Here is a 26,235-nt window from a genome sequence, read left to right as displayed (position 1 = left end):
TTAGATTGAAACTCTAGAATAATACAACATGCTGGAATAAACAGGGCATCTGATGTAAAACTGCTAACATCGACGAACATTCCGGAATAAACGTACAACGAATAGCCATCCTCTATACGAAAATGCTAAAGGGCAATCGCTCGCCTGGGGGTGGGGTAGCGATCAATTCGCCCCCCCTCCCCCTCCCTCTCTCCACCACCTAGTTTCCTTTTTTGGCACCGCATTACTTTCCTATTTTAGTAAATTTATACACCTAAAGTTTATATATATCGAGTTTACACATCTAAAGTTTAGAGACCAAAAGTTTATAAGTCAAAAGTTTATATATCCGATTCTTGAATTCAAATATTTTTGTATATATAATATTTCTATGCATCTAAAGTTTATACACCTAAAGTTTATATATCCGATTCAAATTTGAATTTGAATTTGAATTATATCCGATTCAAATTAGAATTTGAATTCAAATATCCGATTCAAATTTGAATTTGAATTCAAATATTTTTCATATATAGTATTTCTATACATCTAAAGTTTATACACCTAAAGTTTATAGACCTAAAGTTTATATACCCGATTCAAATTTGAATTTGAATTATATCCGATTCAAATTTGAATTTGAATTCAAATATTTTCTATATATAGTATTTCTATACATCTAAAGTTTATACACCTAAAGTTTATAGACCCAAAGTTTATAAGTCAAAAGTTTACATACCCGATTCAGATTTGAATTTGAATTCAATTTTTTTATATATAGTATTTCTATACATAAATTTTTCTAATTTTTTGTTTTTTTAAAAAAATTTTGTGTGGTGTACTGTGGTAGGAAGAGAAGAAGAGGAGGAGGAAGGGGAGGAGTGGGAGGAGGTATATGGGGAGGGGGGCCGGATCTGATCGCTTCCATCAGGCCCCCTCCTCTATAGCGGTCAAGGGATCATGCGTGAGGTGATTTGGTGATGCATGGACCGCTTAACATGTGCTTGCGGTCAACATAACAGACGATCGATCGAGATCATGGAACAGCCTTCCCATCTTCGTCCCTGTCGAACCCGTGCGGCGGCTCTCAGCATCGTGAAATATTGAAATATTATCTCCGTCCTAGAATATAATAACTTTTAGCTATAAATCTGAACATATTTATTCAGATTTATAGCTAAAAATAATTATATTTTGGGACGGAGGGAGTAGCTCCGATCGTTTGTAGGCTCCCCTGCCGCCGAAGTTTTCGGTATTTATCCAGTACCGCACCTGCACCCGCATCCTCCTCCGGCGCCGGCAGCGGCAGCAGCAGCGGCCGTGGTCATCATCATCATCATCATCAGCTCCGGCGGAGCGGAAGGAGGCGCACGGATGTTTCGCATCCAGTACAAATGTTTGGGCAAACCTTTTAGAACTTGCGCAAACCTTCATCTTTTTTTTAACATTTTAGTCATCTTTAAAAAATTATTTTTAGACCCTGAAAAATCCTTTTTCTCGGTGCCAGTTATCCCGGCATCGAGGTCCAACATCTCAGTGTCAACGACGTTGGCATGACACCCTCGTCCCCAACTGAAGCTAAGTCACAGGGATCGGTGCCAATGACAATCAACCGATTTTTCTTACAAATAGGTTCTTGATGTCAATGTCATTGACATCGGAGACCTCCTCAAAGTAAGTGTCATTGACATCGACTTTCTCACATTAGTGACTTAGCTAGAGTGGTTGCGCGGCGGAGGGAGAGGGAGGGGGGGGGGGGGTTTCCGGCACCAGTATTATTGGTGTCGAGATGCTAAACATCGGCGCAATGACCCTATCACCGAGAAATGGGTGCATTTCAACCATAAGTTCTTTGAGACATCTATTTATAAAATAGAAGTAAGTTTTAAAAAGGGATTAAAAAATAAAAAATCCAGTTGCACAAACTCCACTGTACGGCTAAGCCACCGGCATCGTTCAAAACACAACTATGCAGCATGTCCGCCCTCTTATCATGTGCTGGGCAACTGCGCATGGTGGTTGGTCATTGCCTTTGCCACTGATCATCGCACTGTAAGAATAACGATAAGCCATGTAGTCTTGTATTGCTAAGTCAACCCAAGCCATTTTTGAAGAATATATAGAAGCAAACCATTAATTTTTGCTAATGGCATACATAGAATAACTTGCTTGTTACATCCATAAAACTTAAAGATCAAACTGAAGAAACAAACTAAAGAAGGTACGGTCCAACTTTTATTTTTCTGTAATTAAATATAGAGTTTTATAGCTGCAGACTAACGTTGATGCCGGTGAATATACTTAAATAAATTAAGAGCCAATGGACACCGCAGAAATACACCAAAAGAGCCCTCAGTTTTGGAAGGAGGAAAACGAGACATGTCTATGAAAACTCTGATTGGCACTAGAATGGAGAGGAGCAATTGTACTAAAATAAAATTTAGCCCATTTCGTAGTTCAATCTTTTCATAACTATCACGCAGGAGAAGAATGATGGCACATACCCTACGAGCTCTTTTCCATGCCCTTGCTTTTGTAATGGGGTTAGGAGAACTATGTACAAATGGTTTTATTTTTTTATAGATAAAGGTATTTTTACCCTGTCTCTACATCGACCTAATCGGATATACGCAGCCTTTTTTTAATTAGGAACTAGACCTTAGGGCGCTACTCAGGTAACTGTAACCACTAGGCTACATGCCCTTTCACTGTTTTTATTGGTTTCATTTTATCTCTCTGGTTTATTTTTTATTATTTTTTCTGAAAACACTGTTTTGTTATGGGATAGTTAAGGTTTTGTTATTATGGGAGAAGGGAAGGACAACTCCACTCTTCACAACAGTAGAGAAAAATCACTATTGTCTAATTAACTAACTAGAGATACACATAAAGCCATATTTTGTGGGTGTTAAGTTCTAAGGGTAGAATCATTAACCCACAACTCCACCTTCTTCCCGCGCTCTATTGGGTTTAAAAGGTTTCCTTTTAGGTAAAGTTACTTAAAGCACGCTTTCTCCGTCTTAATTGTGATCTTGTTAATTTGGCGCCCTTTGCCAGGTCCAAATTAAGAATTACCCCCCTGTTTGCCTAACCCAAAACACCCGACAAGCCAGCAAATTAAATAGTTAAATTTTGAGCATAAACCTATTCTTTTAGACAATTAGCTTACCTATTTCTTTCACAAACTTTAAATTCTCGCCTGCCTTTACGCGGCATATATAGCGGGTTAATTTAATTAATTACTTACTCGAGAGCTGCAATCCTGGGAGGATGAGGAAAATGTACGGTACCTCACCGCGCGGGCTAGAACGATCGTGCGTATATCGAGGAAACGATCGACCGACCGATCGATGGCCAACGCGATTAATTGGTACGCGTGACCCCGCGCCCCGCGCCAGCCGGTCGTGTGGGCACGTTGTCACGGCGGCGGGAGCGGGGCGAGCAGCGAGAGGCAGCCGACGAGCCAGGCCACGAGCGCCGCGAACAGCCGTGGCAGCGGCGTCACGGGCGCCCCGCCGCCCGCGGCGCCAACGATCACGGTCGCCCCGAACAGCATGAGATACAGCGCGGAGAGGCGCATCGGCGGCGGCGGTTCAGCACGCCGCCGTCCGCGGGCAACGGCGAGCTGCTGCTGCGGCGGTGGCGCATGGTCCTCGTCGTTGCTGCTGCCGCCATTGCCACTGCCACTGCCAGTGATGTTATCCTCGGCAGCCATCGCGCGGTGGATATATCAAAACGCACCGGCCGCGGCGGCTGTGGTTGTCTAGCTGCTTAATTAATCGTGTGCTTAATTAATTTTTGGAAGCGAGCTCGAGGCAAGCTAGCTAGCTAGCGGAGCCGTATAGAATTTATACCACCTTGATCGGCGGTTGCTATCGATCTATCGACCGGGATGATGATCGATAATTCGATATTACTGACCACGTGCGGATGAAACCGGGACATCGAGATGAAAGGGAAGAAGCTTCATCGGAATTTCGATCGATCGAGGCGTATGTGGGTCATGGCCGGGTGAGGTAGCCAGCGACGAATTTTCTTTGTTTTGGTATCCGTTTCAGGTCAGGAGACGTTATAACATTGGTTAAAGTCAAACTGTTTTAAATTTAATTAAGTTTGTAGAAAAAAAATAGTAACATTTTCAACCAAGACAAATTTATTATAAAAATATATTTAATTATTGATTTGATGAAACTAATTTAATTATATTTATTTATAAACTTAGTTAAACTTGAAATAATTTGACTTTGACCAAAGTCAAAACGTCTTACAATCTGAAACGGAGGGAGTATTATATTATTTATAACTCCAATCCATAAAGGTTAAAGAAAGCTACTTAAACAATCTGTTCAGTGGCTTATTTCTTTTTAAAAAAACACAATTTAAATGCACACCCTATGAATGAATAAATATACACCCTATCCCTATGAGCACATCTAAAATACTGGACTAGTATATCTTGAGATGAGGAAGTCATCACGGTATCTTGTTGTCTCATCTACCATTAAAAAAATAATTAGTTGTAAATATGATCACTCGTGCCAAGTCTAGAACTTGAAACCATTGGACACATTCAACAATAAGGAACCCAACCAATGGAGCTGCGCTCACTTCGTTGTTCAGTGTGGATTATTAGAGCAAGTTCAATAGTATAGCCAACTACTAACTCCAATTCATCTATAACTAATCTAATAGCTCATTCATACAATAGTTATATACTACACTATTAATACCTGGTTCTACCTGTCATACACACATTGCGTCTTGGAGTCCGTGCTGCAGCTGGCTATAAATCTGTAGCCTGCTGCCCTTGTCTCTTTTTATTTATCTACTTAAAATATGTTTGTAGCTGGCTTATAGCCTACTATTGTATCTGCTCTTAGGTAGTCTGTATGTTCTTTGAAAAAAAAAGTCTAATCCTAACTATATACCTAGGTACAATATGTATACAGATATAACGAAGGATTTAGTTTTTTTAGTATGAAGGATGTAAGGGTGTGGCTTATGGTTTTAAAAGTTTGAATAAAAAATTGTTTGTTCGTGCTTATCCAAAATTATACTAATAAAAAGAGTGAAATGGGTGAAATATTGTTTTAATAAAGCAGTGGTTCTAATAAAGACATCTGTACTAATTAGGCTCTTTAAGAAAACTCCCATACTGAAAACAGATTAAAGCCGTTAATTAGGTTAATCATGTCATCACTAGGGATGAAAACGGAGCGGATAGTTTCCGTCCGCTCCGGAGAAAAACGGATACGGATAACTTTCGGATCGGATAATTCTTGGATAGTTCGGATACGGATACGAATACGGATATTTTCTCCCGGATACGAATACGAATATGGTATCAGGGTTTCCGTCGGATACGGATAATAATTCGGATATCCGGTGAACAGTGCTATTCGGATATCCGCAGGACCCGTGAGACATACCCATTTCTTTTTAACTCTATAACCTTCAATATACCTTTATAGATTTTAATAGTAGTTTATCTCTTAACACTAGTCCATACTATTAATATTATTTAAATTTTAAAAAATATTTATAAATTATACCTCATTTTATATAAAATGAGCTAATTATATATGTTGATATTTGTTTCTATTAGAAGTTGAGTTGGTTTTCGTGTTCCGAGAAAAATTTGTTTCCGTATTCGTGTCCGATCATATTCGATTCTTATTCGTATTCGAGATAATCCGTATTTGTTTTCGTATTCGAGCTATCCGTATTCGTTTTCGTATCTGGTAAAAAATATGAAAACGAATATGGTATAAACATTATCCGTCCGTATTCGCTCCGTTTTCATCCCTAGTCATCACGATTATAGATTGCATTGGGAATTCATCTAGACGGAAAAAATACAATTGAGAACATCATGGAATTTTATTTTATTTTCAAAATTAAGAATTAAATAAATATAAAGTTGTACCTATCTTCACTTTCAGTTTAGTATTTTATATATCTATTTACTTCTGAAATTCAAAATCAATAATAATTAGCAAGATATAAAGGGCATCATTGACATATCTTCACCAATATAAAGGGTGAACCCTACAAAACCAGGTAGTAGTTATTCTTGTTATCATAATGTGTGGATAAGGTGTATCATATCTCACATTTAAGAGAAATGGCTGGATTGAGAAGAAAGAATGGACGATAGAGAGAGGAGAGTATTAATATTTATTTATTGCTTGTCGTCTGTTATTAGTGTTACTACTAGATGATACTACTACCTTTTTACGTAGTACTACTTATCTCACAAAGGTAAACAAGATAATAAACTTCCTTACTACTCACCTTTTGACATATTGTGAATGCTCTACTGATGGATCGTTCTTTTAATCAAAACCACACAATTCAATAAATAATCATTGTATTCACTGTATATTAAATTTAGAGTAAATTTTACAAAACTATGTATATACTTTGATCAAATTATCACAAAACTATAGATTTTATACTAAATTTATCACATAACTACATATTTAAGTTGGAGTATCGTAAAACTACAAATTTAATAACAAAGCTATCATAAAACTACATATTTAAAGTTAATTTAGTCACAAAACTTGGATGTTTATAATTGAAACATAACATTAGTGCTAAGGATTTAAATTGTAAAATATGTAGTTTTGTGATACTTTGCTTTGACCATATAGTTAATGTTATGATAAATTTGTTATTAAATTCGTAGTGTTTTTTGATACATCACCAATTTTGAGATAATTTGGCGAACGTATTTATAGTTTTATGAAATTTAATTTTAAAATTATAATATTAATAATCCAGAATAAATAAATAACGGGTAAACTTACCATGAATGCCTAGGAATGAAAGTGAAAGGCGGCTAGCTAGCCGACGACAGTGTGTCCTACGTCGTTGACCACCTACTTCTACCCCCCAAAAGGGTACTACTCCGTACTAGTAGTTAAGAGTAAGAGCAAGTATAGTAATAGGCTATAAACCAGCTAAATGCTGAGGTGGAAGAAAGAAGAGAGGAGGGAGAGGAGAAGCGGGCTGTAAACTTACAGCCGGCTTGGATACAAAAACCAAGAAACTCTGTGAGAGAGACAAGTGTGCCCTATATTAATTATAAAGAGCTAACTATTACTCCCTCCATCTATTTTTGATAGTCATATTTCATCTTGACACACAAACCAAGGATAAGTAATTCTACTTATCATCCATTTAAACATGCTACTAGTCATTCCTCGTAAACAAGCGATCCATTAATATTTACATTTCTCAATGACCATGTAGCCAATCATGTGTGGAAGAATGGAGTCACGCATTAAATTCGAGAAAATCATTAAGAGGATAGGTTGTTGGATTGAAATATGTCTATCAAAAATAAAATTTTCAGATTTGGAAATATTACTATCAAAAGTAGATGAAGTGAGTATATAGGTAGGCTGAAAGAAATCTATAAAGAACCTTATAGCCAACCTGTTGGCTATATTATTAGCCTTGCTCTAACAGTCGTGAAGAACTGTCAACGGTAAAATCATCTCCAATGCAGGAAGCTTCACAGAAAGCATCTGTTGCTAGCTGTTTGACTTGTACTGCCGTTCTGTTTTTGCCTCTCAATTCTCACGTGAATAATGGAAAATTTCGACGTCCTCACCCGAGCGCTATTGTACTTAAGTCATCTGCTTCAACAAATGGAGAAAAATAGTAAAGAAAAAAAAAAGCTTCCTCTCACATTTCGCACGAGGGAAAACAAAGTCGGCTACTCCAAGTCAGCTGCTTCAACAAAGGGAGAAAATAATTAAAAAAAACTTCCTTTCACTTTCAGTGATCTACCATTCCAAGCAGTGATATAATATGGGGGACGCTAATAGGCAATCAATCGATTGGAGTGATCGATCCCCGTCCCCTATACGCTCCTCTCCCCTTCCTCATCCCCTTCCTCTCTTCCTACTACACCATAAATTTTAAAAAAAAATAAAAAAACAAGTTGAAAAAAGATATGTATAGAAATACTATATATAAAAAGTATTTGAATTTAAATTTAAATTTGAAACGGGTATGCAAACTTTTGATTTATAAACTTTGGGTCTATAAATTAATATTTGAATTCAAATTCAAATTTGAATCGGATATGTAAACTTTTGACTTATAAACTTTGGGTTTATAAACTTTAGATGTATAGAAATACTATATATAAAAAATATTTGAATTCAAATTCAAATTTGAATCGGGTATATAAACTTTTGACTTATAAATTTTGGGTCTATAAACATTAGTTTAGATGTATAGAAATACTATATATAAAAAATATTTGAATTCAAATTCAAATTTGAATCGGGTATATAAACTTTTGACTTATAAATTTTGGGTCTCTAATCTTTAGGTGTATAAACTTTAGATGTGTAAACTTGAGGTGTATAAATTTTAGATATATAAATTTACTAAAATAGGAAAGTAATGCGGTGCCAAAAAAAGAAGCCAGCCACGTGGGGAGGGGTGATCGCCCAACAGGATTTTCGTATAATATACGGCCGGGAATGCTAGATACCAATAAGATCCCATGTATATATAGCGCTCCCGACGCATGCCTTCTCCTATTTTCTCGACGCGAGTCACACGTCACGCACGGTTCTTCCGCTCGGTGGGCCAATGGTTTTTGCTACATGTAAATCACGACATAATAAGTAACTCACGTCGCTTTCCTAGCTGAGCAACGACGGCCTCATCTTTTCGCTAATGCTGATGTTTATCAGCCAAATTTTAAATTTTAAATTTTAAATTTGGAGTTGATTTTAGGGTTTTTTCATCAAAGTTTATTTTTCAGTCTTTGCTTTAGATCACTAAGAACACGTATATAAAAGTTTTGTTCACAAATGATTTTTCGTTTGCAAATAAGTCAAATGATGGGGCCGCTAACCATATGACATAGGTTCTTTCTCATCTTTACCTATTTTTCTCCTTTTTTTGGTTAAATTTCTTATTTATGAGTTGAAACAATTTGATTTTTTAAGAGAAATATATGATACTTGTGTGACACCGATATTTCTCATTTATTTTTTTTAAGATATTTCCTTTTTTTCCAACTAGCATGGTGGCCCGCGCAATTGCGCGGCTAGCATCATTATATTTTTCTCATATAATAGCGCATATATATATATATCTTAATTTATTATTAAAATATATTAAAGTGACAACATATTTTTAATTATGTACTAACTTTACCAAACTACTAATGTGTGTAACATTCACGCTGTATTGTATATACGTGATAGTTATTAATTATTTTTATTATCAAATGTAAGTTATTTCTAAATTGTATTCCTATATGGACTCTACGCTCGTCTTCTAATATTCCTTTTTTTAATTTCATTTTTTTTATTTCTAGATTGTATTTCTATATGAACACTAACCTAATTTTAATTTTCTTATTTTTTTAATTCCGAATTTTCATTAGTTCTAAATTGTATATCGGTATGGACTCTAGTCTACTCTTTAATATTCTCTATTTTATTAATTCTGAATTTTAGCTATTTGTAAATTATATTTCTATATATACTATGTTTTTCTTTTTCTCTAATTAATATGAGAATTTCTAGGTTGTGAGAGCGAATGTGGAGGCTCCTTTTTCTATTAGTTTAATAAGTTAATAGATTTATCAAGCGATACATATGTATGGTTCTGCTACCTTATGTACCTTATATTGTACAAGTATCTTATTTGATGCCTTTATAGATACATTATTTATCTTTGGCTTTTGTATGTGCTACCAGTACGTAGAATATTATTCTTGGCACCAATTGCTATATAATCAGGACGGGATCGGGCATTTAAATATTTACCACTTTTAAGATGTGGTAATTAAACATTTACCACTCGCGATCTATGACATATGGGCTCTCATATACCTATGACATATGGGACCAATGGCAAATCCTTAATTGCCACTTGTAAAAGTGGCAAATAGTTAATATTTGTGTGGTAGTATGTGGTACCAGCCCTTGTACCCACATGTATCACATGATACCTACCTAATATCACTGTAGTACCGACCAAGTATCAATGGGTATTAATTAGCTGGTGCCGACGAGCATCAGTTGGTGCCTGATAGATACCAGCCGATACCCCTAGTACATATAGGATACCAGAGTCTGATACTTTGTATATATCATCCTGTCTGAACAAGATCCATGGTATAGTAGCCCCTATAATATAGTTGCTTGTGGCAAACTCATAACAGATCCAACTCTAACTACAACATGTGTAACTTGCTTACTTGCAGCATATATAGTCTTCTTTTTATTCCAAGATCACCAACATTACAGTGTTCTAGACAGGCGAAATAGTAGTAGCTCTTCTTTTAAAAAAAATATTACAAAGCACCTGATAAACCGGCATCTAAACAGAGCCTGCATTGGTACATACTAGCGGCTAGAATTTTGAAAGGGTTGGAGGTATCCAAACATAGCCATGGGTCTGCACGTAGCCCATCCTCTTGCTCAGCTCGTCGGCCTCTGGGGGTCCCCGGGTTCCCGGCTTGTACGGCAGGGCCTTCACCTTGCCGTCGTCGATGTCGTGCAGCAGCGGAGTGAAGATCTCCCATGCAGCCTGAAAACCAACACGGCGTCAGGTATTCAGTCACAAGCGAGCCAATTGCAAGTCACACAGCGTCAATTACACAAAGCACAAACCTTCAGTTCGTCTCGGCGAACAAAGTGCTGCTGATCCCCTCTTATCCTGTCAAAAAAATGGAAGACGATATCATGGTTCATCCCTTATATATATATATATATAATAGATTAAAAACCCGGCCTCTACTTCCAACACGGATAGTTCATCTTGGATATGGCATGTGTTGGGAACTAAGGCGCAATGCAAGTGAAGAAGTTATTAGTGTAGCAGAAAGAAATGGGGGAAGAAGGATGGAACAAGACGTACGTATCCAGGATGAGGCGTTCATACGCTTCTGGGATCTTCACGTCTTGGTAGCGTAGCCCATATGACAGATCCAGCTCACTTTGTTCGGTTGCCATTTCTAGTCCGGGTTTCTTGACCTGCAACAGTTCATGCACTTTGTTCAGACAACACTAGTTTTTTTTGGAGTTCTCTTCGGGCAAGATGAATAGACAATTCTGACATATCTTCAGATAAGTGGGTTTACAGAAGTTGTACATACAGTTAATTTCATATACATGGCTTCCGATGGCTGCAACCGTATAACGAATTCATTCCTTCCTTGCTTCTTGCCTTTATCAGGGTGAAGTAAAAACAGAGTTTTAGACACCATTGGCAGAAGCAAAACAATAGCAGACAGAACTGTATTGATTCAAATAGGTTACGGATGTTTAACTACATTCACAGTTATGTGAAATTTCTCTAGTCTGCTCATGAGACAAAAATACGTTTTGTTATCATGTAAAGGTACCACACACGCACACATTTTAACTTACTGCCAGATTCTTGCGCCTATAGAAAACAATAATTAGTTATCTGAAGGAGCTAAACAGAACAAGTTTTTACTTCATACCAGATCTTTTGGACAGTATTATTACCAATAAGAAAATGACAGCTCACTTCCAAATCTATTAAACACAAACAAGCTGACAAGCAGGGTCAACATAAGTCATAGAAACAGTGACTCAACCAATTAGTAAGGTGACCCAGCAAAAACCAATTAGTAAGGTACTCAGGTCAAACTGAAAGTAGGGAGCTTATAACAATTTTAGATCCTAAAATGTAGCAAAGTAGCAAACCATCTCATGCTTATTCTTGTCTATTTTCTAAAGGAAGTGTTGCTTATACTAAGGTGTCACATCATAACCCATTATAAGAAGTAACTTTTTCATACCAAAGCACTGGCACATTTTTACATTATTTCTCAGTATTATCAAGAAGGAATGTTTAGTACTCTCTTTAGTGCTTGCATAATGCAACATCTTATATTTCCAATAGAGTTGTCTGCCGTTACCCATTAACTCTTGACACAGATATTCAGATTTTTCAGTTTGTTTTGAACTAGCATTCAGATATTCTAAATCAAATAATTTAGTTTCTTATAATAGGTTGTGACTTTTGCAAGATCAGACTTGATGACAAGTTTCACAGCACATTTGGATACGAGAAGGTGTTTAGCACATACATTTAAAAATGTCACCAGGAGCATCCTTGAACTGCACACGTATCTCTGCTTTCCTATTGTTCAGTGCTTTGCCAGCCTTGAGAATGAAAGGAACTCCTGCAGCGCACGATTATTACTATGTTAACTGCACTGAAAGATAAGATAATGGTAACTGGAGGCTCAGAAGTAGATGTCAATGCAGCTTCATTTTTTCTAGGACAATGTAGGCATATGGAAAATGGAAATCTTGGAACCAAATGCCCATGTTTGATCAAAGTGATGCAGAACAGCTGAAACTCTTGTATCGAAAAAAGGCAGTTCAGTTGGAAAATGCAGATATTGGTTTAAAAGTGACTTCAAAATACTGTATATCTGTATGTTGTAAGGTGTAACATATACCTTCCCATCTTTCATTGTTTACCCTCAATACAAGAGATGCAAAAGTAGGTGTGTTGGAGTCATCTGGTACCGTAGAGTCATCCTTGTAGCCATCATATTGCCCAAGGACCACCTCATCATGCTTTATAGGTGTCACTGACTGAAGAACCTGACATTGTGGTATAAAAACGCAGAAGGAAGTATTGTAAGCAACGAAGGATGACAAAAAAAAAAAAAGATCCATACAGGTCTCCTACTTTCAGTTAGAGTAGAATTGTATAAGGAGAAGCAAAAACCTTGACTTTTTCATCTCTTATGTGCTCAGGCTTAAGAGAGACAGGCTTTTCCATAGCCACCAAACAGAAGACCTGCAGACAAGAGCGAAATCAATACAAAGAGGGGGCCTCAACTCGTGAAAGTGAAAACAGCAATATTCTCTTTTCAGGAATTATAATGCGTGACAGGTTGCTGCTCTGCCTCCTCATCACCTCATGGTATAACATAAGAATGGTGATGGAATAAAGCAGCAATCATTCTGAATGGTCAAGTAAAATGTCCAGCAGTCCCCACAGACCACAGTAAGCAAATGCTAATGTAGATTCACATTGGGAAGTGAAAGTGCACATAAAACTTCCCTCAAAAAAAGAAGTGCACATAAAACTGCATGGAAAACTATGCTGCATACCAAAAACAAATATATTTACCTGCAACAAATGGTTCTGAATGATATCGCGAATGATGCTGCAGCAACAAAAGCGAGGTCAAATATTTACATCAGCGAAGACGAATAATGATGCACGGGAGGTCCTCTAGGTGATTATTTGTCTCATAACATAAACACCATAATGCAGTTGATTTATTTTAAATCTAGCAAATACTGTATTATCATAAAAACTAAAGAAGTTTAATGCCTAAAAGAAAATAATAAAATGCAATTTGTATATTTTCTAATGGACAGCTGTACATGATCGAATGATTTCATGTGAACTATGGGAACCATAAACCATTTACAATATATCAAAGTGATTTTACACTTTTATAGTATATCCACAGTCACAAGCATATGTGCTTACAACAAAATACTTTCAGTAAAAGGAACTTTCATGCAAAATAAAGTTACTCCCAACATACCCATATTGATCAAAGTACCCTCCACGTCCTTCAGTCCCAAAGTCCTCTCTGAATACAATCTGCAGCATATATTTATTATGTTCAAGCACATGTTGTTCGCACCATGATTAATGATAAAACTTTCCAGATTTTCCAAAACTAATCCATTCAACTTTATACCAATAACAGAGGATGTCATAGATGTAACTACAGTTGACAAATAAAAATACAAAGGACTACATAGAAAAGCATATTACCTGTACATTAGCAATGTTATCACGATTCCAGAGAGGTAGGAACAAACGGTTTGCAAAGCGAAGCACAAGCTGAAATAGATTGAAATATGTTATAGTAGCATGGAATATGTCATACAACTAACTAGACTAAAGCCATACAACTTACCAGATTTTGGACCAATTCTTTTCCTAAATAGTGGTCAATTCTGTACAGCTGTTGTTCATTAAACAGCTCTCCAAGTTGGGCACTGAGTTCCTCTGCAGACTCCAAGTCCTTCCCAAAGGGCTTTTCAACAATAACCCTTGTCCAGCCAGAATGAGAAGCTGAAAGCACAATATGATAGTTACAGAAGGTGACTAGCATAAAAGAAATGAGACTACAACATAGTATAGCACAACTTTTAAAAATCAAACTTAAAAATAATTAATTTGATTTTTAATTTACTATGAACCAACACATGACTCAATTAATAACTAAGAGCAAATTCATTGTACCCAAATTGCTTCCAGAAAACCAAAATTTTATGTTTTAAAAGTCTTAATGAAAAAGCAATGTCAGGAAAAGAGTGGGCGACTGCTAGGAATTGGTATGCTTAGCAAGTTAAAATAGTAGCAAAGTTCCACAAGGCAAATACTTAGTTAAATAAAGAGGACAAAAGGAAAATAGTACAAACAAGAGTGGATATTACATTCTTAATACAACCAAATATATTTCCTATATTTTGAAACTCTGTTGTGGATAACTTCACTACACCAAAGGAAGTGCAGCAGCTTTCAAAATCCGTAAAAAAAGGGGAAGTACTCACATGGATTCATGCAGTATGATCTTATCATTTTGCATACTGAGGGGTAGACTGATGGAGGCAATGCCAAATAAAATAGTCTACGTGAGCTTCCTGGTTTGTTGTTCTTCGAAGTTTCATTCTCTGAAATGGCGTTATTTAATGATTCAAATCCTTCCCCGCTATTGTAGGAACCACTAACATATTTAATCTGCAAGGAAAATTCAACGTGTTACGAAATCTAAATGCAAAGAAGCTATTCATGATATCAGTGACTTACTAATTGCAAAAATTGTGAAATATGTTCATCTGAAGCTCCTTTGAGGTATCTGCGATAACGGGAGAATGCTATTTAGACACAAGTATATCATCAGACTTAAAAACAGAGAAACTACTTCCTCATACAGAATTTATTTTTACATGAAATTATTAAATTATTTTATGGTAAATGTTGGTGTTAATATGTATCTTTCTTACCCACGAATGCGTTCTCTTAATCCATCATCCGAAATATTTGATCTTGCATACCCAAATATATGGACTTCTCCAGATTGTAGAAATCCCTATCAACACCAAAGGTTACAGTTCAGAACTTTGTACGTGTGTCAACCTGACAAAACATTATGTACATGGCATGCAATAGCAATATAGCATTATAAAGTGCTGCAGTAGAATTTCTGAGCAATTATAACTCATCACGAATGCATCAATTTTGTTTCTTTTTCACTACCAACTCTTTCAGAAGTTTGACAACTATGGAAGAAGCTAGTATACCAAACAATGTAAGAAGCCACTAGTTACAATCAAATTACCTGCTGAAATAGGTGAAACAGCGCTGGGAATGTTTTCTTCTTAGCAAGATCTCCAGAAGCACCTAGGACCACAATGGACAAGCAACCAGACTCTGAAGACAGTTCTAGGTCCTTCAAATCTGACAAAGAACTGAAGCTAGCCCGCCCTGATGCTGGGGAAGAATCACCAGATCCTCCTGACATGATGAACTGTATGGTCTCTTCCTTTGGAGACAAAACCTAAGAATGTAAAAAAAAGTACTGTTAGTCTAATATGAGGTATTCACAACTAACTTATAATCTATCAAAAACTTTAATCTATGCTAATATGAACAAAAAGGTCTCTTGGTTGAATGATGGATTCTTGAACTGAATCACCTGTAAGTACCTAACAGCCAATTTGCAACAGAGTGTAAATCAAAATGAATGGGATTAAAGTTGGTTTCGTGAAATCAGTACTAAACTACTAATATAGCTACCCTGAACTTACGTCAGAGAACTATTCCCATTGTTTGCCAACTTATAGTCAAAGTTCTCATAAAACACAAACAGGTACTGTAGTTATGCTAGTCAAATGCTTCTATGAGATTCTAATACAGTAAAAAAAAAAGTATCTGCAAGACTACAATGTAAATCAATTGAACTTGGTGCCCCTACATTTTGTACGGGTAAACTGGAACACATGCAACAACTGAACTACCGCACTCACTAGAAGTCTAGAACACACAACAGCCCAACCACCCAATAATCCCGAAATAAACTAGAACTGCAACTTGCAAAGCAAATTCTGTTCCGAGAGCTTCAAATGATTAAAACGAACCTATACAGCAAGCGCATCAGGGCGCCAGGAAATCGAGGAGCACACGCAGAATAAACACAGAGATCATGAACACAAACACGGCGCACAGAACAGAGGAATTTGCCTGCGAAGGCTGCGATGAGATCCTAAGGCCGCAGCGTAGCACAATCCCTTCCACGGCAAATGAAATCAGCAATGGAAAAACCGATCGCGCAGAACTCTGCTACGGAACCGATCAAACCAAACCACCAAAGAGGAATCTAAGCAGTGTGGATGAGGAGGATGAGGAGGGAGACTAACCAGCAGTCGCGACGAGATTTGACTTCTCGAGGTGGAAGAAGAAGACGACGACGGCGAATTGGGCAATGAATGGTGATCTTTTCCGGGTGCGATTTATAGGGGGATCTTCCTCACTCACACCCGCTTTCCATCCACCCTCCACTCTCCTCCCCCCGCCGCTTTTATACTCGCGGACGACTCGTCTCTCGTCGGCGTTCTTCTCAGCTTTGACCCGCGCTTAGCCGCCTCTCTACTTTGCCACACGCCCACACCCACCAACCCTGCCCGCTTACTGTTACCCTACCAACATATAAATCACCGATCTTACAAGTTCTTTTTTAAAAAAAAATAGCGTCAATCCGATTCGTTTAATAACGTGAGACTGTCTAGCATTACCCACATTCATATAGATATTAATAAATCTATACACACATACTCCTTCCGTCCAAAAAAAAAAAAAGCAAACCTTGAAGGGACGTGACCTCAGATTCGTTCACATCCCTCCAAAGTTTACTTTTTTGTTGGGACAGAGGGAGTAAATGTCTAGATTCATTAATTAATATATATATATATATATATGAATATGAATATGAATATGAATATGGACAATGCTAGAAAGTCTTACATTATGAAACGGAGAAAGTAGTATATATAAAAAAATGTGAACCGTGAAGCTTAACGCTGTGGTAGAACCAACTTAGAGGTTCAAGCTCTATATTTAACATGGATGCTCGTATTTATCAACAGTGACTTTATCAATTTGTAATGTATTTTTGTCAAGGACTACGTGGCAACTTCATCAATGTATACTGTGTTTCAAATAAAATATGAATGAACCGGTAGAAATAGTTTATCATTAACATTTAATATTTGTATCACTTGTTTTAGCGATAGAAATAGTGCATCAGTAACATTTGCTCGCTTTATATAAGTTAATAGAAAATAAAACTAGAAAAAAAAAATCCTAAAATGAACTCTATACATTTCAAATTTTATATTTTTGCTGAAGCTGATATGTTGAGATTTACACTCCTGTCCCGTAACAAACAAACTTTTTGATATATTTAGATACATACTTTCTCCGTTTCACAATGTAAGTCTTTTTAGCATTATTCACATTTATATAAATGTTAATGAATCCAAACACTATATATGTCTAGATTTATTAATATATATATATATATATATATATATATATATATATATATATATATATATATATATATATATATATATATATATATATATATATATGAATATAGTCAATGTTAGAAAGTTTTATATTATAAAACAGAGAGAGTAATTAGAAGTTGAACATCCATAACTAAATATTTTTTTTTCTATGGATTGAAGGGAGTTGAAGGTGCAGGCGATAAGTCTGAGATGAGACCAAAGCAATCTGTGGAATGCCGATGGATTGTAGTTTTTTCTATGGATTGTAGTTTTCCCGAGTATCCACACTCTGGTACTCTAGTACTCTACAGTGTTGGTGACAAAAATTTTCACCTTTTCCAACCCATGAGGCCACATGACATGACATCAACCAAATGGCGCCGCAAATCGAGCATCGTCTGGAAAATCAATTCACGAGTCGAACGGCGCGGCCGGTGGTATATCTATCATCCCCATCTCTTCTTTTTTTTTTTTCTGTTTCGATGATTTAACAATGGTCATCAGCGACGTCACAAATACGCCAAAAAGTACCACGTTTTAATCCTCTATGACCTAAATGGTCTTATGATAAACTAAACGTCTTCGTCCTAATCGCTGACGTCTCAACGAACCCATAAACAAGAACTCAATATCCAGCTCGCTAGTACGGAGTACTACGCTGTATATAACAGTAAATTATGCAGAATAATCACCATTCATGTACTAATGTACGCCGATTAGTGCATGAACCACATGGCTAAGCTGACCACTGTGCTCGCAGATCTAAGCATGTTCCTGATGCACGTGTTAGGTTCTTTCTTTTTACTGCCACTTGCCCGGAGATGTCTCCACGGCGTCCCCGGCCCAGCTAGCTGCAGCCCAAGGCCGGAGCAGACCGACCCACGGGCCGAATCCCTCGGCTCAGTTCCGGCCCAGTCCGGGCGCAACTCGGACTTGTGGGCTAGGTCAACGGGTTCATCATAAAAGTGGCGCTATAAATTTGCAGCGAGCACGTCGTCTCCCTCTCTTCCCATCCTCCAAGAATCCATCACCGAGCTCGCGGCCCAGCTCCGCGCCCAGAGCGCGCCATGGATTATCTGGATGATGCCGACGCCGACGTCGAGGCTATGTTCCGGGAGATCGCGGCCGCCGTCGCCGCCAATGGTCCCGGCGGCGCGGGAGCTACTGCGCCGGCGAGAGATGCGCCTGCGCCGACCTGTACGCCAGCCTCCGGGCCATGGAGATGACCGCCGGTGAGCGGCCGTTGCCGGACTACATGACCACGGTGCAGCGCGGCCGGATCGACCCGTGGACGCGCGCGTCGCTTGTGGCGTGGATGGAGGGGATCACCCGGGGGCACGCCGGCCTCGCCGCCGGCACGCTCCACCGCGCCGTCGCCTACGTCGACCGCTACCTGTCGGTGAGGCCCCTGGAGGCGGTGAGCCACCGCCTGCTCGCGCTGCTCGGCGCCACGGCCGTCTTCGTCGCGGCCAAGTACGAGGGCGACCTCCCCGAGGAGAGGCTGAGCGCCGGCGACGCCGCCGCCGCCGGCGGGCTCGCCATCGCCAGGAGCGAGGTGCTCGACAGGGAGCTCGACCTGCTCGACGCGCTCGGGTACAGGCTGGGCCGCCCCACCGCGCACACCTTCGCCGACCACTTCCTCGCCAGGTACGGCAACTCCGGCGGCGACGCCGTGCACGCCGTGGCGCACCACCTCGCCGACCTCACGCTGCTCGACCGCCGGAGCCTGAGGATCCCGCCGTCCGTCGTGGCGGCGTCGGCGGTGTACCTCGCGCGGTACGCGGCCACCACCCTGGCAGATGCCGGCCTGCCGCCGCCGCTGCCGTGGGAGGACGACGGGCTGGAGGCGGTGACGGGATACAGCGTCGTGTACCTGGCACGCTGCATGGAGGAGATGTACGACGTGCATGAGATGGCGTCATCGTGGCCGGGTTACGACGAGATGAAGAGCAGATTCGCCATTGACTACCTGTTGCTTCCTCGCAGACTTGTGGTGCCCTTGTTCTTAATGTGATCATCGTAAGGGGTTTAATTAATTCATACTCCGTAGTATATAGGATCGATGATTAGCTAGGAGAGTCAAGAGAATCAGGTAGAAGAAAAAAGAAGGGGTTGATCTGGAAGGGGAAAAAATTGCCGGCATTTCGATGCTACTAGCGGAAGTCCGTTGCAAACGTGTGAGGTTTCATCAATGATGTTGTTGATGAAATCACCCTCTCGTGTTAAACCTCTTTGTAACCCTTAATTTGATACTCCCTCCGTTTTTTAATAGGTGACGCCGTTGATTTTTTCTCATATGTTTGACCGTTCGTCTTATTCAAAAAATTTACGTAATTATAATTTATTTTGTTATAGGTTATTTTATCACTCGTAGTACTTTAAGTGTGATTTATATCATATACATTTGCATAAAATTTTTGAATAAGACGAACGGTCAAACATGTGAGAAAAAGTCAATGGAGTCATTTATTAAAAAACGGAGGTAGTATTAGTCAATTTCTCTTGGCTGACGAACGCCTTGTTCGATCGCCCGTACGTAAAAAAGGTGGCAGGAGCATGTAATTGTAGCTTAATTAGCATTTACACGTAATTTTTCTTATTGAAATGAGATGTTTGGAACGTCGTCACAAGTTCAATTTTCTCGACGACGTGTATTTGCATACTTCTAAAATTTTATTTCCAAAAAATGTTTTTCATTGTCTATGACTAATACACATTCACACCATTTAAACATGCATAATAATTACATCTTTCTAGCTTTGTTTAGAGTAACTTCATCCTGCAACCTGTATACCGTTTTAGGCCTCCTTTAGAACAGAGTTTTTTCAGGGAAGTACATTTTACAGGGATTAAACCGTTCTTTTCTTCAGCTACTTCATTGGATTATCGTCAGTTCGTCACGGATTATTTACTCAGGTTTTCTTAAGATATTTCTTACTTAAACCACTTATTCGAAGCCATTTATAAAGTTTACTTTTTAAAATATTTAATTCATTCCTAAATCAAATATATAATCGGTAGTAATAATAATCCAACGAGTAATATGTTGAACATATCCTTTTTGCCAGAATTTTTGTAAAAGTTGATGTGTTCCGAGGTACAAACTGGGAGGCCGTTCATGTGCAACGTGGCGTCCCCAGGAGAAGCCACGCGACTGCAGTATTTCCCTTGGAGACACACACTAACCCAAAACCATACAGAGATCAGCTGTCCGTAACGACGCCACGTACGCCCGTGAGGCCGCGAGCACGAACCCCATCGTCAAACACGAGCCGCATAACCACCAGCCCTCTCACTGACAACTGGGCCCGGGATCCTCGCCCGGGCCCATACGTCAGCGACAACCCCCAGCCATCTCACCACCACCAAAGATAAGCTCCCGGGAGCTTTGCTTTATCTTCCCTCCTCCACTGCTTCTTCTCCTCCCAAGTCCTCGTCGACGTCGACGGCCAGACCACGTACACGGCGACGCGAGGCCGGAGGAGGCGGAGGAGGCGGTAGAAATGGAGGTGGTGGGCGGCGTGTCGTCGCTGAGCGCGTCTTCGCCGGCGCGGCTGCGGCTGCGGCAGCTGTCGCCCGGCGATGCGGGCGGGGGAGGATTCTTGCTCGTGAGGGCGGCGCCGAGGAGGCTGCAGGCGGCGGCGAGGCCGGCGCGGCGGGCGGCGCTGGTGGTGGAGGCGAGGGGGAGGGGGTGGTCGGACCGGCGGTCCCAGCAGCAGCGCATGCCGCAGCTGCCCAAGATCGAGGACGACGGCAACCCGCGCTTCGTCATCTTCATCCGCACCGCCAATGTCCGTGCTGCCCTGATTCTTGTTTTTTTTTCATTCTTCTTCTTCTTCTTCTCCATTCCTGATCCCAATGCTTCGTGTGCGTGTGATCAAGATTTGTGGTTTTTTTGGTTTCTGCAGGTGTACTTCTGGTACCCGCTCAACATCGTCACCGGCGGCACGACGGCGAAGATCATGCTCGCGGCGAAGGACAACTTCCTCGGAAAGTACATCTACAAGGACACGCTCGCCAGGAACCTTGCCGCTGTCATCTACAAAGTAATTAACACCACAATCTGTTTGCTTACACAAATTGTCACACAATCGTGTTTAAAGAGTTGTAGAAAAGAGAGGATTCAAATGTGCGTGTTTCATGATTTGTTTTCTGAAGGACGAGGATGACATAATAGACACAGCAAAAGAGCAGTACAGGGTGCTGAAGACCGACAATGAGTTTCGATATGGCTACAAAGTTGTGGTAATTTTCTCAGTCCTCATCTTCTGTGCGTGATTGTATGTTGTTGCACTCGAAAAAATTGAGAATTGCAATTTACCTGTCTCATTTGGGTGAGCAGGAGAATGGGAACCTGAGGTCTGCGCTGACGACAAGTAATGTGATCGAAGTACGTTTCGCTAGCGCCTTTTATCTCCTCTCCCTGTCGAAGTCTCGTGAACATTAGAGCTGAAATCTCTGAAAATGTACATTTCAGACTTGTATCTTGCTTTATCCTAGGCTGACATTTCTAGAGCACAACCTTCAAATTGTTTTGGCCTAGTACTAGATAGTAGCCTAGAATTAGCTGTGTACATCCAATTGGATGTAGAGGCCAGGTTTATCCCATTTTCTAAAAAAGATAGTAGCTCAGAAAATGTTGTCCTGGAAAAGAACTATGCAGTTAAGTGAGGATGGCAGGCATTTCTTATAGTAAATGTACAAATGACCATGTTTTTAGTAAGCATGTCTTGAGCAAAGGTAGCAAGTCACTAACAGTAAAATGTTTTGATTATCCCAGCTCCCAAAGAAAGAAGAGCTCAAAACTGTGGTTGACAAGGTGAAGGACTTCTTCGGCGACGTAACCTCTGGCGCTAAAGAGTCGTTTGCGCAGATTACAGGATCTGTCAGCGCAGAGGCAGAAGCGCCAGTGGAGGAAGAGAAGCCCTGGGTGAAGAGGCGAAACGAGAGGAAGCGGAAACAGAAGGAGAAGCAGAACCAGAAGCAGGGGATCAGTAAGTAGAGAGAGACAATGCTCCTATACTAAACTGCATTACTGATTCCTGTGATTTTGCTTGTGTCAATCTCTAGGCCTTTGTATAGCCATCATACACAGACGTTCTGAATTGCCTGCATGGTTACCATTTCTGATCTGCAGAAACGGAGAGCTGATTGTAAAGCGCAGCATACCAGAGATCGTCAAGTGAACAGCCGGCTGTAATTTTCCAGTGTGCTCATTTCCCTGTCCCAGATCAGCTCTTTGTAGTTCCTCAATACTTCGAGTTTTTTTGCAACAAACAATGTGTAGCTTGCCTGTGACTGTGAGTAACTTGCTTTGTTCTTCCTTACTAAATCTGCAGCTAGAGTCTCCTGGGATATTAGAAATCGGTATTTTATGGACTTATGGAACGGCGAAAATTACTGTTGTATATTGACCTCGTTTCTGATGAGTTACAGTGGCTGTACAGTGTGTGCGCGCGATTGCGTATGACCGATTGCTGTTTATCTGTTTTCTGAAATGTTGCATCTGAAAACAGGCTCAGAACAAAAGGAATTACGCTTGGTTCTATTTTGCAGTTCTCTTTTGAGACTAGCATGTCAGGCTATTTCAAGCATATAGAGAGACCCATAAGATCAAACAGTGCGGAACCCCAAAAAGACATCGCCACAAGACTTGAAATGAACGAACAGATTCATCTCAGAAAGACATGCACTCTTCTCGTTCTACAAATCTAAAGCACACTTACTGAAATTGCACACGGAGGTTCTCTTTAAAACCTTTTTGCTGTCCGCAATAAAATCAAACCGAGATATAGATCATGTTCTCATGAGCCTAGGAGTACAAGTAGAACAGCAATTTCAGTACGGTTTATGTCCATGGGGAGCTTTGCAGGGATCTAGAAGGATCACACCTCCAACGTCCAACGTAGACCATTGAATTTACAAGTCAATGACTCGTGACAGTTTCTGGATGCGGTTCAGCAAGAAGTCCCCTTGCTTGATGGTCGCTTGGTAGAAGGCATTCCTAGCGTCAGGTCGGTTTGTCTCCAGAACACCAGCAACCTTATCGATCTTGCAGTGAAGCTTCCCAGCTGCAATGAACCGCGACAATTCCCTGGAACAAATGAAAGGGAGATATTATCTCCACAGCACAGGAACAGAAAAGAAAGTTTTGTCCTACACAGGAATCACAAACATAAAACTAATGCGGATGGGTGACAGCACTTACTGGTCTATGAAATCAACAGTCACACCAAATGCTGCGGCCATCGCTTCCATTGTCACACTCTTGTATGACTCCAAAAACTGTGAATAGACAACGGTCCGCACTTCCCTCATATAGTAGCGGAAATGAGGCTGAAGATAGCGATCCAACTTAATCTGCTCCGTCATACCAGCTGAAAAGAAGTTTAGACCATATATTCATATAGCCCAGCCGTACAGACTGTAACAGTAAAACTATAGACAGCTTATCAAGATACTTTACACTTACAGAATGCAACAAAAAATGACTTGTACTGGCAATTGTAAAGGGAGTTCAGAAACTCAGATAGATGAGGTACTTTGCCAATCACTGCCAAAATTTCTGGCGCATCTACCACCTGCCATATTTCTTGTTAGTGAGTCAATTAAGAAAAAGAAAATAGAGTGTAAGAAGTGAAATTACCTTTTGTTTTAGAGATACACGATCCAATGTGATTATGCTTGTGATGACTGTATAGAAGACAAAAGTGTCATATGGAAACAACTCATAAGTTGTGAAAGTTGAGATGGAATCTAAAAATAAGCTGGCAGCTTTCTTGAAGTTTCTCGTTGCCATGAAGTATAGGCCTTCATATACTTTCAATCGGTTCTTTCTCTCCCAGTCGCCTCCTTCCTCAAACAGGCTTCAATCAACACAATAAATAGTCAGATGTCATTGCTCCAGTATAGATGGCAGAATGGAACTTCACAAAGGCACAATCAAAGCTATAACTTACTTCTTTGCCTTGTCAATGGATTTTGAGATGAGATCAAAGTCCATGTGGAAAAGGCCTATTTGCAAAGTGTAGAACACAAGATCCATTTTCTGGCCAACAGCTACAGTTTTCCCTTCAGTAACTTTAAGCTGCTCCAGTGCTTTTTCCTGCAATATTGATTTCAAAGAATGCAAATAGCTAAATCTCAAGCGCACACTTAATGTAAAGTATAGAAGCACACAAGTTTATACCTTCTCTCCAACCCTCATGAAGTACAAGGATTTCGCCAGATGGGCCTCACGCACTTCGCTCTCACCCAAATTCTCTTCAGCATCAGCAATTCTTCATACATAAAACATAATTACTTAGTTACTTCCAGAGGAACCAAATGATTCTTATCAAACTTCTAGTAACTGAAATATTAGATACAGATGCGAAGAGCAAGATCAGAAAATAGAAACAATGAAACATGCAAATCACCAAAAGGACATATCTTGACTGGAACCTCAACTTCTCAAGGAAACTATTTCTAACAAATTTCAACATGCCGTTCTTCCTTCACATTAGTTTACACTGGTATTTTGTCTCGAGAAGTTGCGTATTGTGATCCTTAGCAATCTCAATTACTTCTCTACATGCTAAATTACACATTGCAGAGAAAATGTACAAAATCATGAATATGTACATGAATCTAAAACAAAACTGTGGAAAAAGTTTATTATTATGTAGTACAGATTTGCATAGAGGTGAATTAATTGGCCCTAAACATAATTCATAAATTACAACTACCGAATCAAATGCAAGCTATCTACCAGTTTTAGCATCTACATCTCGCAACACAGAGTAAGCTAGGTTAGCTAAGGCAAACGGACCATATCAACACCTGAGTTATCGCAAAACTTATCGCATACGCAACACAGCAAGGGGCGACCTAATTTTTGGGGGGCTAAAAATAAAATAAAATCAGAAGAGAGGAAGAATCCACTCACTTCTCGTCGAGCTTGCGGACCTCCTCGTCGATCCGCGCGCGCATCTCGGCGAGCAGCGCGTCGTCCGGCTCCAGGACGCCCGCGGCGGCCAGCGACTCGAACAGCGGCGCCATGCCATCGGACTTGACGGCGTCGAGGGCGTCGGAGCGGAGGGCGACCTTGGCGAGGTCGTCGAGGTCGGGGTGGGAGAGGAGGAAGAGCTTGTGGGCCAGCACCAGGTGGCGCTCCTGCTTCGCCTCCTCGCCGCCGGCGTCCATGTCGTTCTCGTCGGAGTTGGGGGTTCGCGGTTAGGTCGGCTCGAGACGAGGCGAGGCGAGGTTGGGGCTTGGGTACTTGGGTTGGGTGGGTGAGTGATGCAGAGTCTGTTGCTGTTGCCGAACTGATGAAAGAGGAGTGCGGCCCGCTACGGCCTAACAGCCCATAGGCCGGATTCAGAGACGGTCCCCATGGGCCGGATTCAGAGCCGGTCTCAGCAGGCAACAGAGCTAACTTAACCAAAGAGGTGGATTTGTCTCCCGTTTTATTTATGTATGTATGTCATCCGAAAATTCATTAAAGATTTTAAAGATAAATTAACATGTAGGAGTAATATATTACTCAACAGACATGCAAGTTTAAATTCAACATATACAAAACAAAAAACAACAATTTTAACACACGAACTTTCCGCCTTGTTGAAGATTTGGGGGTGCTACCTGA

The 26,235-nt window shown here is 40.1% G+C and overlaps 4 protein-coding genes across 4 annotated transcripts; 2 read left to right on the top strand and 2 right to left on the bottom strand.

Moving 5' to 3' along the window:
- Nucleotides 1-10,205: 10,205 nt before the first annotated feature.
- On the bottom strand, nucleotides 10,206-16,623 carry LOC127764797 (glucose-6-phosphate 1-dehydrogenase, cytoplasmic isoform-like). Its single transcript, XM_052289713.1, has 16 exons — nucleotides 16,458-16,623; nucleotides 15,380-15,598; nucleotides 15,045-15,130; nucleotides 14,848-14,896; nucleotides 14,592-14,778; nucleotides 13,952-14,109; nucleotides 13,807-13,875; nucleotides 13,571-13,629; nucleotides 13,144-13,180; nucleotides 12,736-12,807; nucleotides 12,461-12,608; nucleotides 12,083-12,178; nucleotides 11,120-11,190; nucleotides 10,882-10,997; nucleotides 10,635-10,680; nucleotides 10,206-10,551 (listed from the first exon to the last, which is right to left on the bottom strand). The coding sequence occupies exons 2-16, from the start codon at nucleotides 15,560-15,562 to the stop codon at nucleotides 10,375-10,377; spliced, it is 1,554 nt and encodes a 517-aa protein (XP_052145673.1). The 5' UTR covers nucleotides 15,563-15,598; nucleotides 16,458-16,623; the 3' UTR covers nucleotides 10,206-10,374.
- Nucleotides 16,624-18,825: 2,202 nt separating this feature from the next.
- On the top strand, nucleotides 18,826-19,623 carry LOC127762597 (putative cyclin-F2-1). The gene has a single exon (XM_052287086.1). The coding sequence runs from the start codon at nucleotides 18,826-18,828 to the stop codon at nucleotides 19,621-19,623; it is 798 nt and encodes a 265-aa protein (XP_052143046.1).
- Nucleotides 19,624-21,014: 1,391 nt separating this feature from the next.
- LOC127763594 (protein HHL1, chloroplastic) lies at nucleotides 21,015-23,079 on the top strand. Its single transcript, XM_052288343.1, has 6 exons — nucleotides 21,015-21,400; nucleotides 21,518-21,655; nucleotides 21,768-21,854; nucleotides 21,952-21,999; nucleotides 22,390-22,603; nucleotides 22,747-23,079. Exons 1-6 carry the CDS (start codon nucleotides 21,113-21,115, stop codon nucleotides 22,758-22,760), a joined length of 789 nt encoding a protein of 262 aa, XP_052144303.1. The 5' UTR covers nucleotides 21,015-21,112; the 3' UTR covers nucleotides 22,761-23,079.
- A 205-nt stretch (nucleotides 23,080-23,284) lies between these two features.
- On the bottom strand, nucleotides 23,285-25,889 carry LOC127763593 (26S proteasome non-ATPase regulatory subunit 6-like). The gene is made up of 7 exons (XM_052288342.1): nucleotides 25,537-25,889; nucleotides 24,799-24,889; nucleotides 24,569-24,714; nucleotides 24,256-24,475; nucleotides 24,082-24,190; nucleotides 23,818-23,986; nucleotides 23,285-23,703 (listed from the first exon to the last, which is right to left on the bottom strand). Exons 1-7 carry the CDS (start codon nucleotides 25,791-25,793, stop codon nucleotides 23,529-23,531), a joined length of 1,167 nt encoding a protein of 388 aa, XP_052144302.1. The 5' UTR covers nucleotides 25,794-25,889; the 3' UTR covers nucleotides 23,285-23,528.
- Between the last annotated feature and the right edge of the window lie 346 nt (nucleotides 25,890-26,235).

The sequence above is a fragment of the Oryza glaberrima genome, chromosome 2, assembly GCF_000147395.1.
Source record: "Oryza glaberrima chromosome 2, OglaRS2, whole genome shotgun sequence".
NCBI lineage: Eukaryota > Viridiplantae > Streptophyta > Magnoliopsida > Poales > Poaceae > Oryza > Oryza glaberrima.
This window is presented reverse-complemented; position numbering and strand designations above follow the sequence as displayed.

Bases quoted from the DNA above. Each gene is read 5' to 3' on its own strand.
- LOC127762597 (XM_052287086.1), top strand. From the start codon at position 18,826: ATGGAGATGACCGCCGGTGAGCGGCCGTTGCCGGACTACATGACCACG.
- LOC127764797 (XM_052289713.1), bottom strand. From the start codon at position 15,562: ATGTCAGGAGGATCTGGTGATTCTTCCCCAGCATCAGGGCGGGCTAGC. The intron at 15,131-15,379 runs GTAATTTGATTG...TGGTGTTGATAG, and splicing joins TGTTTCACCTATTTCAGCAG to GGATTTCTACAATCTGGAGA. The intron at 10,681-10,881 runs GTACGTCTTGTT...TTTTTTTGACAG, and splicing joins GAACGCCTCATCCTGGATAC to GATAAGAGGGGATCAGCAGC.
- LOC127763593 (XM_052288342.1), bottom strand. From the start codon at position 25,793: ATGGACGCCGGCGGCGAGGAGGCGAAGCAGGAGCGCCACCTGGTGCTG. The intron at 24,890-25,536 runs GTGAGTGGATTC...TTATGTATGAAG, and splicing joins GTCCGCAAGCTCGACGAGAA to AATTGCTGATGCTGAAGAGA. The intron at 23,704-23,817 runs GTAAGTGCTGTC...CATTTGTTCCAG, and splicing joins ACTGTTGATTTCATAGACCA to GGAATTGTCGCGGTTCATTG.
- LOC127763594 (XM_052288343.1), top strand. From the start codon at position 21,113: ATGGAGGTGGTGGGCGGCGTGTCGTCGCTGAGCGCGTCTTCGCCGGCG. The intron at 21,401-21,517 runs GTCCGTGCTGCC...TGGTTTCTGCAG, and splicing joins TCTTCATCCGCACCGCCAAT to GTGTACTTCTGGTACCCGCT. The intron at 21,656-21,767 runs GTAATTAACACC...TGTTTTCTGAAG, and splicing joins TTGCCGCTGTCATCTACAAA to GACGAGGATGACATAATAGA.